This window comes from Aythya fuligula, chromosome 11 (assembly GCF_009819795.1).
Source record: "Aythya fuligula isolate bAytFul2 chromosome 11, bAytFul2.pri, whole genome shotgun sequence".
Lineage (NCBI taxonomy): Eukaryota > Metazoa > Chordata > Aves > Anseriformes > Anatidae > Aythya > Aythya fuligula.
In genome coordinates, this window is record NC_045569.1 from 7,207,253 (window position 1) to 7,224,191 (window position 16,939).

Here is a 16,939-nt window from a genome sequence, read left to right on the forward strand (position 1 = left end):
TTCTTGGAGACAATCACTTTTCCCTGCAAGTTTTATCTTCTTTCCACTTTTTAGCTTTCCTTCTTTACCCCTGCTTCACTTATTTAGGCATTGATCTATAGCTGCTCTGGAATGTCCTCTTAGGGGTATAAGATTTACTTTATGGCTTCACTACAGGCATTTCTCTTGGCAAATGATGCTATGTATTTCAAATGTGGTCATGTTTGAAGGTTATCTTTTAAACTGCATTTGAAATGTTGTGTTGCAATGTGATCATAACCTGCAAATTCAGCTGTCATAAAATAAAAAAAAAAAAGTCTTTAAGAGTGCTAATAAACTCCTTGATGAAATCTGAATATAGGAGTTGCTGCAAGAGAAACTGCTCAGGCTTTGAAGACTTTGGCTCAGGCAGCACGAGGGGTTGCAGCATCAACTACTGACCCTGTAGCGGCGCATGCAATGTTGGATTCAGCAAGGGATGTCATGGAAGGCTCTGCTATGCTTATTCAGGAGGCAAAGCAGGCCCTGGCTGCACCGGGGGATGCGGACAGTCAGCAGAGATTAGCCCAGGTAAGTTGTGGCGATGTGAATTATGGAAAACCCACTAAAATTGCGTAGAACACAGCCCTAAACAGTAAAAGAATACAACAGATCAGGCCTCAAGAAATGTCAGAGAGCTGCCTTTTACTGCCAGTAGCTCTCAAATAGTAACATTATGCTTATGTCAAAGAATGTAGATGGCGCTTAGTGCATTTTAATCATCTTTCAGAGAAATCAACTTATGCAAAGATGAAATTAGATGCTTTTACCCACAACATATTTAGAGTGGGCTGCTTGATTGCAAGATGAAACACCTGTTAAACTCATTGCCAAAAGAAGGATTAGTACTCGTGTTATCTTCGAAAAGTGAGCACACTTTTTTGTACATGAATAGCACAACTGCTTTTAAAGATTGTAAGGAGTAATAGGTTCTTTAACTGGTTTGAAGAGATCTTTAATTGGCCTGTATTTCAAATAATTTCTTAGGAGGTGAGATATGATTTAAATAAGTATCTGGACTTTATCTGAAATAAGTGGCACACAAAGGATTTTTCTGTTTAGCATACAGTTAACTTCTGTTGCATTTCCATAGCTAGGGTGGTACCTTTATTCCAAGCTTCAAATATGGTTTTGCTGGAGTCAGAATTGTAAAAATGACTTCTAGATTGATGGCTCTAGACTGTTCCTCCTGTTTGTTAGCTAAATGCTTAAGTCTTTCTCAGTGTCAGTGTGTTTACTTCTGTGTCGTAGGTGGCAAAAGCAGTGTCTCACTCGCTGAATAACTGTGTAAATTGTCTACCTGGACAAAAGGATGTCGATGTGGCTTTGAAGAGTATTGGAGAGTCTAGCAAGAAGCTCCTTGTTGATTTGGTGAGATGTCTTTTACCATACAAATAAATGGAGAGAATTGAAGAGCTGAACTGGGTTTTCCACATATCAAATTATGTAGCAAGTGTACATGAAGTATACTTCAAGTATGTTTTATTTGTTTTGCAGGTTTAAGAGATTAATTACTTGGCTAAAATGCTGTTTTTCTAGTTCATGGGAAAGTTGAAATGTATCTAGGGCTTATGAAGGCAGTATTAAAATTGCTGTCTTATGTCACCATTAGGGTTTAGTTTTGTTTTTGAGAATGCTAACTGTAACTTCACAAATTGAATATGAAAATGAGAATTATGAATTATAATCCATTTCACACCTAGGTGACCAATTCAGTTGAAGGAGAATGGTCCTTTAAGAAGTTTTAGTGCATCTACAACCGTTTAGTGTGAAGAGATGAATTGTTATATTTATCTGCATCCATGTCAGGGAAGGGTGGAGGGGGGACAAGAAAACAACTGTGAGCACTGCTAACTTGCTTGAATGTTGCATGATTTGAACAACTCTGTCTCATCTACTGGTGATCCTGCTACCCTGTGAATGAAGGCGGGATTATATTTAAATATTAGTGCAATGATGCTTGGTTGAACCAGGTCAGGACTAAATTTAGTCATTGAAGAACAGCCGATACTTCTAGGTTGTTCTGGAAGGCTTGTTTGTAGAAGTGAAGGATGACTTGAAGAATAAATTTCTCCCACTTTCTCTACTGAGTTCATTACTTTGAGTTTCATAGTTGGACTACAAAATAGCTGTTATCTTCTCTGTCCCTAGAAAGGCTTGCTTGATTGTCTGTCCATTGAAAGAAACAGCAAGACAAAGCTTGCTGGGTAGATTTCTGGTTGATAACTATCCCGTAGTTGGACTATTCAGCTTTTTAGGACTGATTAACTGGCAGTTCAGATGCAGTACTCCATTTTAGCTTGTATGGTGGGCCTATTGCTGTCTTGAGTTTAGTGTTCTTGAATTGTGTTGGACTCTATCATTACAAAGGGTTGGTGTGACATGGTAGACAATAAAATAGTTATTTGTCTCTTACAGCTACCTCCAAGTTCAAAGTCATTTCAAGAAGCTCAGAGCGAACTGAACCAGGCAGCAGCAGATCTGAACCAGTCAGCAGGAGAAGTTGTTCATGCTACACGGGGCCAAAGTGGGGAACTGGCTGCAGCATCTGGAAAATTTAGTGATGATTTTGATGAATTTCTTGATGCTGGGATCGAAATGGCTGGTCAAGCCCAAGTAAGCGTGTGTGCTTTTTTTTTTACGTTGCTAACTGGGACCAAGGTTAATTTGGGAATACAGTATAATATACTAGTGTAAGTGTATCCAAATATAACAGGGGATGTATGTTATGAAGCAGTCATCTGGACTGAAGTGAGCTTAGCATTTGCGTTTTCGTTTCTGTGGCCAGTCAGAAATGTGATTTCATGCTCCTTCTGGCTGGTTTGGGCTGTTAGCTAACTAATATATAAGCTGTATATCTGAAAGTACAAAGGCCTGCTGAACATCTCACAGGTTATGGCAAGAGTTGTTTCTATTTCAGTAGCACTTGAAGTCTGTTTGGTGATTTACCATCTATTCTAGGTCTATTCTGACAAACTCAGTAACATTCAAGAGTGTTGTCACATTACCTAGTTTATTCCTAGTAGTCTGGGTGCTCATTTCAAGTTGGAGCTATCTCATTCATTATCTTACTCGGTTTAGGTGTACAGATTTGAGGAAGTGGGTCAATTAAAGATGATTTAACATAGCAAATGCCAGCATAGAAAGAAGGGTCACATACTAGGTGAGCTAGGAGGATGGAGAAAAAAGAATTTTTGGACTGTATTGTCTTAGTAAAAGGAACTTTTAAACCTAACAATTGCTGCCAGAGGAAATAGGAAGGAAATCTAAGGAGTACACTAGTCCTTCAAAGTCACTTATGAACTGTCTCTATAAAGCAAACGCTTTGTAGATAATGCAGAACAGAGAGATCAGGCAATAACTGTTGATTATTCTTCATTAAACTTTAATCATTCAGGTTCAGATCCATGAAGTGAAGTAGGCACCAAATATCAGCTGATTCTCTGGAATTAAATAGGAGTTTGATATCTATCTCTTCAGCCATGGGCTTCATTAACTTGTAAAATATTTTATTTGAATAAAACAATCTGAATAAAACAGTTGAGTGCAGGCAAGGGTAGAAATTATATGAGCTGGTGCAAACAGTTAATTGAAAAGAGAATTCCAGGTGCTGATGACCTTGTGGACTGCGAAGATTTGCTTCTCCTGCTGTCATAGTGAATTAAAACCATCTTAGGTAATACTGGCTCATATTTCAATAGAGAATGCCTTTTGTCTGTGTATAGTTATTTGGCCTGAACAGAAGCCATACCAGATACTTTGGATGCTTTGTGAACGGGCAGAAGAGGATAGGGAGGAGAGCAGAATGTAAATACAGATTAAAAGCTATTCACATCATCTAAGTAATATACAACGTCTAAATTTAAAACCCTAAACAGACTATTAGAAGGAACAAATTAACTTCTACCGATGACTGAAAGAAGAATACTGGTATAGCTATTTGCAGTGCTTCCCTGTAATTGTGCACACATGAAGGTTATCCTTTTCAAGCAATGGTTTAAAGTTAGTGAAGAATAGTAAGCATTCTGACTTGGATGTTCTAAAGTAAGATTATAAAAATTTATTTTCTTGAGGCAGAGGACTTTCTGTAGATATCTTTGTGGGATTAATCCCAGTTAAATGCAAGAGAACTTATGGGTTATGCAGGATGGTAGAATACAGACAGTACACACTGATGGAGTAATGAGGATCAGTTGTGCCAGGCAGAGACGTATGAGAATCTTGACAATGAAAGCATTGTTCAACAAGTAGTAAAGTTTCTCCCTTGCTTGTTTATGAATACTGCCATTGTTAGAAATAAAGCTATTTGTTATATGGGTTTCTTGTTCTGTTATGTGAATGGAGCTAGAGGCACCTGTCTGGGTGAACAGAGGCTTTGGTCCATGTCCTCCTTTGGACTGAATTCCCTTGCATGCCAGTGGTTTCAGGTGGATAGCAGACTGAGTTTCCAGATGCTGTTTTAGCACACACTTTATTGCAAACTAGGCGTTTAATGTTATGTGGGTATGGTCTTTCAGACTAAAGAAGATCAGATTCAAGTAATAGGTAACCTCAAGAGCATCTCTATGGCTTCAAGCAAACTGTTACTGGCTGCCAAGTCTCTGTCTGTTGATCCCGGAGCTCCTAATGCCAAAAATCTCTTAGCAGCAGCAGCAAGGTAAGAATGTATTGCTTATTTTGTTTTACTTAACGTGTTTGCTTTCCTCAGCACTACTTAAAATGTGCTTAGGTATTCTTACAGATATAGTTAACTGAATGGTTGGAAACTACAGTTCTATTTAAATTAATGTTGGTCCAAGGCAAATTGCTTATTTCAGGGTAGTCCTTTATCTGACATAACTCGTTACCCTTGGTTGAAATATGAACTACTAGTTGAAGAGTTGGCCTGTTTTTTGAAAGGGACTAGTGTGCTCTACCTGCTTCTCTTTCCATCTATTTTCTGACAAGTCTCAATCCTTAACAAAGACAAGAAATTGAATAATGTCCTTATATAGGCTGTTTGTAATAATCGTGTTGTGGCTACCTATCAACAAAAGCGTGTATGATCAAGAAAACTTTAAAGGGTTACCTGATAGGGTATGATTATTTGATGGAAGATACTCTCTTACTTTAAGGATTTTTAACCACACCCTGAATTTCATTGTTTGGACTCTGTTTCTCAGCCTCAGTGTCCAGTGTTTATTTGAATACACACCTTTTGGTGTTTGGATAATCACCTTTTGTTCATTTTCCCAAATCCTTTTCATGTTTTTTTGTTTTTTTTTTTCTCAATTGAACTTATTTATGTCTTTAAATTGAATGTTCAACTATCAAACTGGAAGGGGACTGCTGAAGGACAGCTAGGCACTCAGACCTAGAAATGTCAATATTATCATGTGAAAATCTGAAATAAAGTTCGGATGTCACTCTCAATACTGTCTTCCAAAATGTTTACTCCCACAAAGATTAGCCTGGAGAGCAAGTGAGTAATTTAAGACTTACTTCTTTGAGGATAACGCAGTTGGTGTTTGTCCTGGACCCTGGAATCATCACTCCTTTAATGTCAAATAACTTAATTTTAAAAAGTAAAATCCAGTCTTAATAAAGGAATACTTAAAGAAGTAAGGTATGCTACTTTTTGTTGTCTTCTTTACAAAAATACTCTGACATTTACCTTGTCTCCTCAGAAATATGTGGACTTGTAGAGAAGTTGTAGATAATCAAACATATACTGAATACAAATGAAGGAGTCGCATGTGTTTGTGTTACTGGCACAGCACCAGACTGCTATGGATTTCTGCTTTAGACTTGGAACATTGCTGTTTCCGTAGAGTGTAGAGTGTAGTTAATATCTCCAGTGAAAGCCAGTTGGTTGCTTGTTTCTTCCAGGCTGGTATTCTCTCTGTAGAAACATTTAATAAAAAGGAAGACACAAGCAGCATATAAAGTATAGAGTCATCAGAGATAGTCTGTTTTGCCATGGTGTTTGTGTGAAGGCATGTCTGTATGACTAAGACTGTGCGTAGACATTAGATAGCAACAAAAAGTAAATATTTCATCAATTCTAGGTTTGTGTTTGAGACACAAAGGACCATCGTATTTCCCTTCTTTAATCCCCTGTGGCTTTGCAAATGCAGTTGTTCTGACAAGCTTGCCAGGGCTCAGTTTGCTTTGCTGCTATGATGTGGTCAGGTCATATATTTCTACTTCATCTTCTCTGAGGAAATGAGGAAAAAAAGGCATAACTTCATTGCTTCTCACTGGCTTACCTTCTCATGTTTTCTCTCATCTTTTATGGTTCTATGATTCATCTTGTATTTTCCTTCTGTGGTGTGTAGTATTAATGTTAGTGAGACCACACTGCATCCTCTACAAAGCAGACTATGAGTCTGCTATCAAGTTTTTTCTTTAATCTTTAATATTCTCCAAGTCAGCTCATTTCCCTTAGGTTACAATCAACAGAGAATGAAATATTTTTATATGAAGTTTCTCTGTGAGTTAACAGAACCATTCTTCTTTGTCATCTGCTTATATGTCTGAATGCAAAGAAGTTTTTCCAATTTGTAGAAATCATTGTGACATTCAAGAGATTTTAAGAAAGAATCCATTTTATTGATGGTACATTGGTCAAGCCTGGAAAAATGACTCCACAAGGACACCAAAGCATACCAAAAAGGGTAGGTTTCTCAATTAAACAAATAGATATAGAGCGGTTCCAGCTGGAAGGGACCAGCAAGTATCATTGAGTTTAACTGTCAGACTATTTTGGGGGTGACTGAAAGTTAACACATATCGTTAAGAACTCTATCCAAATGCCTCTTAAGCATGGTCTATCAACCACCCCTTTAGGAAGCTTGTTGCAGTGTCTATTCTCTTGGTAAATAAGTTCTTCCTACTGTGTGGTTTGAGCTTCCGCTGATACGGCTTTGAGCCATTCCCGTGCATCCTGTTATTAGTTACTAGGGAGAAAGGATGATCATTTCCCTCTCTACTTCCCCTCCTTGGGAAGCTGTAGGGAACAAGTTTACCCTTCAACCTTCTTTGTTTCAATTCTTGTTGCCCTGAAATATAATATGTCAGTTTTATTTTTAAAGTAGGTCCTCTTTCCTTTGTAACAGTATGATAGCATCCATCTAGATAATCATGCTATTGATGTTGTAAGTCACTTTTATCCAGCGTCAGTATTCTGAAAAGAAAACTACCCATATGCCATGTAGTTTTTTCAAGGCCAGAGGAAAGCATGTTCACCATGCACTCTTCCTTCACCCTTCTTCTAATTTGCCATGAGATACAATGCAAACTTGCATTCCCCTGTGTCACAATGTAAGTCAAGGTTTTGCAAGTTGCCTAGCATGCCTAGCTATAGAAAATGATTTTTTGACTAGTAACAATGAAAGGTGGACTTGTTCCCCCTACTGCAAAGCCTCTTCTAGAAGCTGCTTCCCTGACTAATTAGCCACTAGTCTAGTGTGTTGCTAGGGATAATGAATATTGCAGTGGAAGCACAAATAGTGACTAGATCATATGTCAGACACAGGCTGTGTTCAACAGCACAAGCGCTGTGAACTCTTGGAGAAACTCAGTGCAATGAATACCTTGATCTCTGCTGATTCTAACTTAAGTGCGATATGTTGACTCAAAATATCAATGATCAGCTAAAGAAAAAAGATAACTGACTTTATATAGCAGAACCACATGTGTGTGTGTGTGTGTAATACAGTATGTCAGGATGGATGACTGCTAGCAAAAGGTGTAGTACTCCTCTACAGGTAAACATTTTAGACATAATGGACACTTGTTTCTGTGTATTTTAAGATGTCTGGAGTGCTAGTTCAGAAATTCTTCAGCTAATATCAAACCAGGAAAACCAGGAAAAGATATTGGTAATGTCATAAATGCCTTTAAGCAACTGAGTTATGTCATTGTGCTAGTGTAGTGGGTTGACTTCGGCTGGCTGCTTCGTGCCCAGACAGCTGCTCTCTCACACCCCTCCTCAACAGAAGAAAATAACATGAAAAAGCTCATGGGTTGACATGAGAAGACTGTGATTACAATCACAGTTTAAAAAAAAAAAAAAAAAAAAAAACAACACGTGAGAAAAATGTATAGCTAATTAAAGTATAGATGGTGAGAAACAAAGACCAATTTAAACCATCTTCCCCTCAGCCCTACTCCATCATCACTAGACTCAATTTCACTCAATTTCTGACTACTCTGCCTCCTCCTCTGCCCCGAGCACTACAGGGGATTGGGGAATGGGGGGGTTGCAGTTGGTCTATGACAGCTCCTCTGCTGCTTCTTCCTCCTCACATTTTCCCCTGCTACAGTGTGGGTTCTTGGTATGGGCTGTGGTCCTTCACAGACTGCTCTAGCATGGATTTTCTCTGCAAACCACAGTCCTTCAGAATAAGCCTGCCCCAGCATGGGTTCTCCATGAAGCACAGTTTGTATCAGGACCAGCTGCTCCAGAGTGTGTCCTTCACAGACTGGTTGTGACAGGATAAACCTGCTCCATTGTGGGACCTCCACAGGCTGTAGTTCCCTTCCAGGAATGTCCACTTGCTGCAGTGTCGGATATCTGCTCTGGCACGGTCTCTCCCGCAGGCTGCAGAGGAACCTCTGCTCAAGCACCTTCCCATCCTTCTTCTGGCACCGGTGTTTGCAGGGTTGTTGCACCTTTCCCTCCCAGTGTTCACTGCCATGTGGTGAGGAGTCCACGTGCCCTTTCTGCACTGTGCATTCCCAGAGGCACCTCTCGCTTGTTTGCTGGGCTCAGCTGTGTCCTGTGGTAGGTCCATTGTGGAGTCAGCTGGAACCAGCTGCACCCAGCACAGGGCAGCCCCTGGCCTTGAACTCAGAGGCCACCCCTGCAGCCTTCCCTGCCAAGACCTTGCCATGCACACCTAATGCACGTGTCACTGTGAAATAAAGCTGTTGCCTGGGGACTAACTTCTTAATTGTTTGCAGTTGTCTCTGATGTTGATCACTATTAAATGCTTTATTTTTTTTCTGATTCTAGGAAGCTTATTAAGGAAAGGCCAATTACTTTACAGCAGAGTTATTCCCCAAACAGTGGAAAGAAAAATAATAGAACATCAAAGCTTGAAAACTTGATAGTATGCACTTAGTGAAACAGAAGCATTAACAAAATGGGTAGTTCAAGTTAAAAATATATATCTTGTTTCTTCTACTTTTCCTAGAGCTGTGACTGAAAGTATAAACCAGCTCATCACACTGTGCACCCAGCAAGCTCCCGGGCAGAAGGAATGTGACAATGCACTCAGAGAACTGGAGGTATTACTGCAGTCCAGAAAGCTCTTTTGAAGAGCACTGGGCCCAAAATGTTTGATTTTCCTTTTCCTTTGATTAGCTGCTGTCACTGTCTTCTCACTTAGATATATGGCAGGGCTTTTACTAGCATACCAGGTAAGCGCAGAACCTCTCTGGACATCTCATAGTTTTGGCCAGAGTGAAATTTGCCCTACTGTCCCCTTCTCTTCCTTGCTCCCCATAAAGTACAGTTCAGTCATTATTATTCATAATTGGTGTGAATTAAAAAGGAGTCTCAGTGGGCTGGACATTCCCAGTGCCAGCAAGGTACTGAAGGGAGTTGTAATTCCTTGATTTTCTGTTCTTAGAAGGTTGTTATTTATGGTGTTGCTTAAACACTTAGTGTGTTTCAGCCAGGACTTTGTTAGGATGCTCTGTAGTCTTTCCTGGAGATTCTGGATGGCTGTGTTTTGGGAGGACCTTCCTGTATGGCCTCCAGAGAGACAGCTAAACTTTCACAGAATTTCAGCTGAAAGGGTTATAGAATACACAAAGATGTTACAACAATAGCAAATACATGTTAGCTGTTAGTATGAAGTTGTGCTGGCTTGCGTTCTGCTGTTGTTTCTTTATATTTTAAGGACTTCTGTCTCCATAGTAGTATAAACACTTCAGGAACATGGCTTATTTTACAAGAGTGTTATTTAAGGATCAAGAGTAACAATGAGGAATTGCTGCAGTTGCTGTGAGAACTGGGAAAGAGATGGGAAGCCACTGGAAACTGTTCTAAATACAGCCTTTCCCTCACATCGCATTGTTCTCACAGTTTCTTAATTGCTGTAAGGATGTAAAAGATTTAAAAAAAAAAAAATCTTTTACAAATATTGTAGGTATGCCTTTATATTAGGAGTTTATTACTGTAACAAGTCTAATAGTTTACATGCATTCCTGGACTTCCTTCAGGTGCAAGATAAAGGTCAGATAAAGATACTAGTATCTTTCAGTACTTACCTAGTTTTTTTTTCAGAAAGTTCAAGTCTTTCCTGCCTGATGCTTAGTGAGGTGGTTTTTCCAAACTTGGAAAAAGGCACCTTACAAATATTTTAAGCATCAGATAATTACTGTCTACAGTATTTTGCAGCTTATTACAAGTTTCTTCATCTAAATGCATTAAATTGTCTAAATGAATATCTGATGAACTTCTTAATTTCCAGGAATCAGTTTCACTCAAAAAACTAAATCCCATTTGTGCTTGTAGTTTTTTGGCAGAGGGAGGTGTATTGGTGGGTTCTGTTGACAGTAGGAGGAAGCAAGCAGATGGATACTAGCATTTAGTTTGGTAGCCCTTTTTATCTCTAGACATTACTTAAATGGTAGCTTGTTCTCCTATCTCTTTTAATTCCAGTTTTAAAATGTTAAAATATTACTGAAAACATGTTAGACTACTCAGAACTGATGCTAAAACAGGTTGCCTCATGTGAGCCAAGCATTACTAACTGACCATAGGCCAGCCATAACAAGTGCATGGTAAACCACATTAATATATACTTCCAACAGATGGGTAGTGCAAAAATGAATAGCTACTGTAGTTCAGTTGATGTGGGGTAGCATTTCATGTGTAGTGCACATATCTGTATGTGAACCCTCAGTGACTGTAGTTTTCTGTGCTGGCTGGAGACAGTTACAACTACATTGGGGTAAGCAGAACAGTTGTGATAATGTACATTTTTCTCAGCTCAGTCTTTGGCTCTGTCGGTAAGCCAAGTTTCTTTCCTTCTTTCAGACAGTTAAGGGAATGCTGGATAACCCCAATGAGCCTGTGAGTGACCTCTCATATTTTGATTGCATTGAGGGCGTAATGGAAAACTCAAAGGTAACTTCCTTTTGCTACCTCTGTGCCAATTGTGAAGTATATTTTGGTTATCATACTTTTCCACATGTATATCAAACATGTTAGAAACACAGCACACTATTTCTAAAGTGTGTGTTGCTGTTGCATTCCGTGGTAAAACTTAGCCTGAGATCAGTCTCTTAGAGGTCAGTGCATTTTTTGGTCACTTTGAAGTCTTTTTTTTTTTTTTTTTTTTTTTGCATTGGTAGTATTTTTTATTATGGCATGCAATGCTGGTTAAGCTTTCACCTCTCTCCCTTCTCCTCCAATTTATTAGACAATTTACAGGATGTCTATCATACACAATGATATGTTTTGACTGCAGCTATGTTAGAAATGGCCCAAGTGTAAATGGGAGCCTTGGCAATGAAGTACCATGGTATTGTTCTGTGTGAAACAGCTTAGTGAAATGTCTGAGCAGTCCAGATATTCCAGCACACCAGAAGATCTGTATGAAATCTCTGAAGTTATTTTTGAGCATACCAAGTCATACATCTTGCTTTGAAGTTTTGCTTTTGGTGTCCTTATTACTTGATGTGTTGGGATTGTATCAAATTCTTTGCTCGCTAAAAGAAAAACAGAATGCTTAAGGGGTTGGGAATATGCATTTCATCTTGTTCTGGTGCTTTACTGTAGTCAGACCTTACTTTGAATTTTAAAAAGAACATAAACTGAATTTATTGAGAGATGCTTTGGGAGTTAATGTGCATTTTGATATGCGGATGGTTCCAGCAGATTAGATACACCTTGATCTCCAGTGAATTTCAGTGAGTTTGGGGGTAAAGAAGATCCAGGATGTATGAAAGCAGTTGCTGGTTTGGTTGCCATGTTCTAAAATTCGTGAAACATACCTACAGCCAGGCTACCTGTGACAAATACTGTATGGCAGAAGAAGTAATGCGTGTTATTTCTGTACCCTCATATTCAATTGAGCTATAATAGTGTTAGCCCTGTAAATCCAGTGCTGATCTGTATGTCTTATCCCTCATGCCACACAAAGGAATGTGCTCAAATCTACGAGCTTGTTAACTAGCTAAAATTTCTGAAAGCCAGGTCAAGCATTTTCATGAGCCTAAACAGGTTCATGGCTAGGAATCACTTGCCTTTTCCTGGTAGGGAAGCATATTGGAAGTTTACTTTTTTTTTTTTCTTTTTTTTTTTAATTTCTGAGGTTCTTGGAGAATCAATGGCAGGCATTTCCCAGAATGCAAAAACCGGTGATCTTTTAGTCTTTGGAGAATGTGTTGGTGTTGCATCCAAGGCTCTTTGTGGCCTCACAGAGGCAGCAGCTCAGGTAAGCTATTGAAGTCTGTGAAGCAAATGTACGTATTTAAAAAAAAAAAAAATCTTATGCATGTGTAATTCTGAGATTTTTTTCGTCTTGGCCAAATATTGGCCAAATAATGACCTTGTACTTGGCAGCGTGCTCTGTGTAGGATACACATAAATCATGAATATGCTGCTGTATGTTGCAGGAGTAACAGAGTACAATAACATGCAAATTTTTATAAAGAAAGGAAGTGACATCAGGAAGGTAAGTTTTCTTGAGGATAAAGCAAATGTCAAAGCTGCAGTCTATAGAATTCATGTTTGCAGCTCATATTACGTCATAGAGAAGCACACAAATTCAAGCTGCAGTAAAAATAAATGATACAGTTTTGGTTTAGTTTGCACTCCTAATCTGAGACTGCATTTCAGATTATAAGCCATCTGCCTTCTAGCTCTTCACTTCCTGAATAATCAAATATCTTAAGCTATCACAACAGTTAGAGTTAAGACAAAGTCACTGTGGTTTGATCTGGTAACTGGCTGACTTGTACTCATGAGATTCTCTCACTTGTGCTTCAAGCCCATACAGCCTTTTCAGTGAAGCGTCTGGCTGTGGAAGATTATGCTTTGCATCTGGAAACTGCTTTTTGAGTTCCCCAGTACACAATCTCATTCTGAACTTAATCTTCTCCAAATCTAACCCTGGGTTGCCTTACCAGCATGTGGAGCTGACAAATACTGTATCTGTAACGGAAATTCATCAAGCAGACTTCCAACACTGTTTTGCCAGTCCTGACAAAGGTCTTTGTTCAGAGGCATGAAACAATCTCATATTGAGAAAGAAAAAAAATAAGTTTGGCCAGAAGACATCTTGAGCTGCAGTGAGACCATCACCTGCAGATATGATGGTCTCCCTGCAGCTCAGGACGCTCACCTGCAGATGTGATGGTCAGTAGTAGTAGTCCATTTGCTGAGGTGATCTGATGTCAGTAAGGAGGAGTTGGGAGAGGCGTTTGTTTGCTTTACAGGAAGACTAGTTGCCTAAGCAAACGGGATGATTTTGTTTTGCCTAATTAAATTTCAGAAGTGCAATGGCTGAGGTGTCTTGGTTTCAGAGGTTTGTGGAGATGTATTACTAACAATAATGTTACTAGTACTTCACAGTATGATTTCTAGATGATTGCTGACTACCAAATGCAATGACATTTGGCAAGCTTATCAGAAAAGAACGAGGTGGACTTAGCATTGCTTCATCATTTTTGTCTTCCTTTCTCCATTTCTAGGCTGCTTACTTGGTTGGCATTTCAGATCCCAACAGTCAGGCAGGTCAGCAGGGTCTTGTTGACCCAATTCAGTTTGCCAGAGCCAATCAAGCAATCCAGATGGCTTGCCAGAACTTGGTTGATCCAGCAAGCAGCCCATCACAGGTAACTGAAGGATTGCATTGAGCCTAGCATTGCTAGGACACATGACTTCAATTTGTTTGTGACCAAGCAAAGGAGTTCTGTTTTAAAACTGTTGCCTGGCTTTGACCACAACTTTGCAGAACTAAAATGTAGTAACTGTCCTGGTGCTCTGACAGTCTCCTTATTCTGTGCTGTCTGTTTTTACAGGTATTGTCAGCTGCCACAATTGTGGCTAAACATACTTCTGCTCTGTGCAATGCCTGTCGCATCGCTTCATCAAAGACAGCAAATCCTGTTGCCAAGAGACACTTTGTGCAGTCTGCCAAGGAAGTTGCAAACAGCACAGCTAACCTGGTGAAGACGATAAAGGTACACGTGCTGCTTAATCATGCTGCATTTTTCCCCCTGAATCAGAACAGCTGTATCACTTCAACTTCTGTGATATGTATGTTTTAAGAAATTATTAATTACATTTTTGAAGGTCGGGCCTGCAAAATATGACCAGTGGTATAACTGTGCCATAGTCAAAATAGATAGATCTAGATGATGTTAATGTTAGAAAATGTTAGAAAAGGCGGCTGGCCCATTCATTATGAGATGTGGTGCCTGTGTATTGATATGCTGAATGAGCTTGCACCATCAGAATAGTTTGTGAACAAGTGAATGTGAAGGTTTTTTATGGTGTTAAATTAGTCGATATCCAGAGCTATTTGGAGGTCTTTGACAGCTGTATCATTAATTAAACAAACAAAAAGTAAAATAATAGTAGTACTTGGAACCGAACAGAAGCAGTTAATATTGCTCCCGTTTAAAAGTCTTCTGTTAATGGTAATAATGTGTTTTGCAGATAGTTGCCTGTGTTTTAGCAGGGAGTAGCTTTACTTCTTATAAGCAAAAATAATAGTAGTTAAGGCATAGAGGACTAATGAATTTTAGTCCTTCTTCTGGAAGCCATTAGCTGATACGCTACTGAAATTCTTTTAAAAATAGCTATCCTCTTAAGACTGGAAAGTTACACAGAAGGTCCTTCATTTTGAAATATTTCTGTGGGATTATGAAAGAGGTTAGTTCATGTGAAAATGAGAGCAATAAATTCATAGTTTCTTTTAAAAAAGAAAAGCTGTATGAGAATACTAACTTGTTAGCCATTTCTACCTGTTGGAGCAGGAGATGTACTGAGACATGATTTATGAGAGTCATCTGACTGCAATGATTTAAAGCATTTATTCAGTCTTGTGAAGTAAAGCAGCTGTGTCAAGTTTAGGGTCAATAATCAGCTAAGTTTGGAAAAAAAAAAAAAAGTTTAAAGAATCACATTCTTTGCCTCAGTGTTGTTTCTGGAAGAAGTTTCAATTTTCAGATGACACAAACACAACAGTTTAAACCTATGAGGAATTAAACCATATTCATTGAATTTCACAAGGAAACCCTTTCACGTAGCGCTCAATTGTGATTTAATTTCCAGGCCCTGGATGGTGATTTCTCTGAAGAGAATCGCAACAAGTGCAGAATTGCTACTGCACCTTTGATAGAAGCTGTGGAAAATCTGACTGCATTTGCTTCAAATCCAGAATTTGTCAGCATACCAGCACAAATCAGCACTGAGGTAGGCAGGATTTTGCACTTCAGTCCTGAAAAAGTTGAAAACGTTGAATTAATCTTCTGGTGGGAGACATGAAGCGGGTGTAGAGACTTGGCCATGGAATGTGGCTGTGCTCCTGAGTGTTCATAAGACATTCTGCAGTCTTTCACTTATCCTCTGATCTTGATTTTCCACCAGTGAGATAAAACTAGTTATGCTTCAGCAAGCACTGGCCATCTCCTGTTAGTAAAGTTATATGGTACAAGTGACTTGCTTATCTTGTTAGCTGGATTCTTGCATGTGATAAAGTGATAAATGTCCCTTTTCCCCCTCAAGAACAGCATTAACACACAAGGTCTAATTAGTCCTGAAAAGGACTGAATGGATATCACTGTGCTTTCTCCCCTCCAAACATGATGTAGAGTTACAATGACAAGAAGCAGTTTCTTTGCAAAGAATAACTTTTCGCAGGTCATCTGTATTTTTCTCCAGAGTTTTGTCGTCAATCCCTGTAACTACAACAGATTATTATTTAAAGTAACTAATAAAAGTCTTTAAGGGGGGAAAAAATCCTTCTAGCTTCATAAAAGCTTAGAAGTGTAGAGGTCAGTATTGTTACTGCCTTTACAACTGCTACTTCCTGCTTTTGGCAACCTCAGTTCTAGCTGGCAATATTAGATGATGCAGTAACTGTTGCATCTTCAAAACTGTGGGACTGTAACTGAAATCTAAGCCTGCCTCCCAGGTCTGTGCTCCTTGGGTTTACCAGCTTACTGGAGTTAAAACAGATATAAAAATGATGATCCAGTAAGCATTGTAGTCAGAGTAGTTCCTTTGAAAAGAGCATACTTGCTTGGATCTTACACTTTTTGTGACAAGAGCTTTGTTAAATATCTCTAGTTTACAAGTGTCTCTGTTTTGTCCTGTTTATCAGCCAGATGGTGCCTTTACAAACTTAAACACTGTTTTCTGAAATATGTTAGAGAGAAAACAATTTGACAGCAGTGACTTTACTACAATTTGCATATTGCTTACTAGTAAATATTGTAGTACTATACAAGAAACAATAATGCCATTTCACTGCTTTTAATTAAACCTATTTTTAGTAGCAGAATGCATGTACAAACTCAAATAGCAATATAAATGTTCTTTATCTTGCACCTTTCTGACCACAGGGATCAAGGGCACAGGAGCCAATTCTAATTTCTGCTAAAACAATGTTGGAGAGCTCATCTTTATTGATCAAGACTGCTCGTTCTTTAGCTATCAATCCAAAAGACCCCCCTACATGGTCTGTACTAGCTGGTCATTCCCATACTGTCTCAGATTCTATTAAGAGTCTTATCACTTCTATCAGGTATGTCTTTTGTAGTAAGTACATTTGTGTCCATATCTGTGCTAATTCTGCTGTTCCAATAAAGGGAAAATAAACTAACACTGTACAGCCCATGGTGTCATGGTATTCTTCACTAATGTAAATTACTTGTTTTCCGATGCATGAGATCTCTAGTCATGCTGGCTGTT

General features: G+C 38.9%; 1 protein-coding gene across 2 annotated transcripts in view; it reads left to right on the forward strand.

Moving 5' to 3' along the window:
- Nucleotides 1-16,939, forward strand: part of TLN2 (talin 2) — a 173,151-nt gene that overhangs the window by 110,790 nt on the left and 45,422 nt on the right. For both annotated transcript variants that reach the window (XM_032194875.1, XM_032194876.1), the window contains exons 29-39: nucleotides 341-549; nucleotides 1,270-1,389; nucleotides 2,437-2,634; nucleotides 4,536-4,675; nucleotides 9,198-9,291; nucleotides 11,051-11,140; nucleotides 12,330-12,452; nucleotides 13,711-13,854; nucleotides 14,041-14,202; nucleotides 15,299-15,439; nucleotides 16,591-16,772. In XM_032194875.1, coding sequence (XP_032050766.1) covers nucleotides 341-549; nucleotides 1,270-1,389; nucleotides 2,437-2,634; nucleotides 4,536-4,675; nucleotides 9,198-9,291; nucleotides 11,051-11,140; nucleotides 12,330-12,452; nucleotides 13,711-13,854; nucleotides 14,041-14,202; nucleotides 15,299-15,439; nucleotides 16,591-16,772 — 1,603 coding nt within the window. The remainder of the gene's footprint in view (nucleotides 1-340; nucleotides 550-1,269; nucleotides 1,390-2,436; nucleotides 2,635-4,535; nucleotides 4,676-9,197; nucleotides 9,292-11,050; nucleotides 11,141-12,329; nucleotides 12,453-13,710; nucleotides 13,855-14,040; nucleotides 14,203-15,298; nucleotides 15,440-16,590; nucleotides 16,773-16,939) is intronic.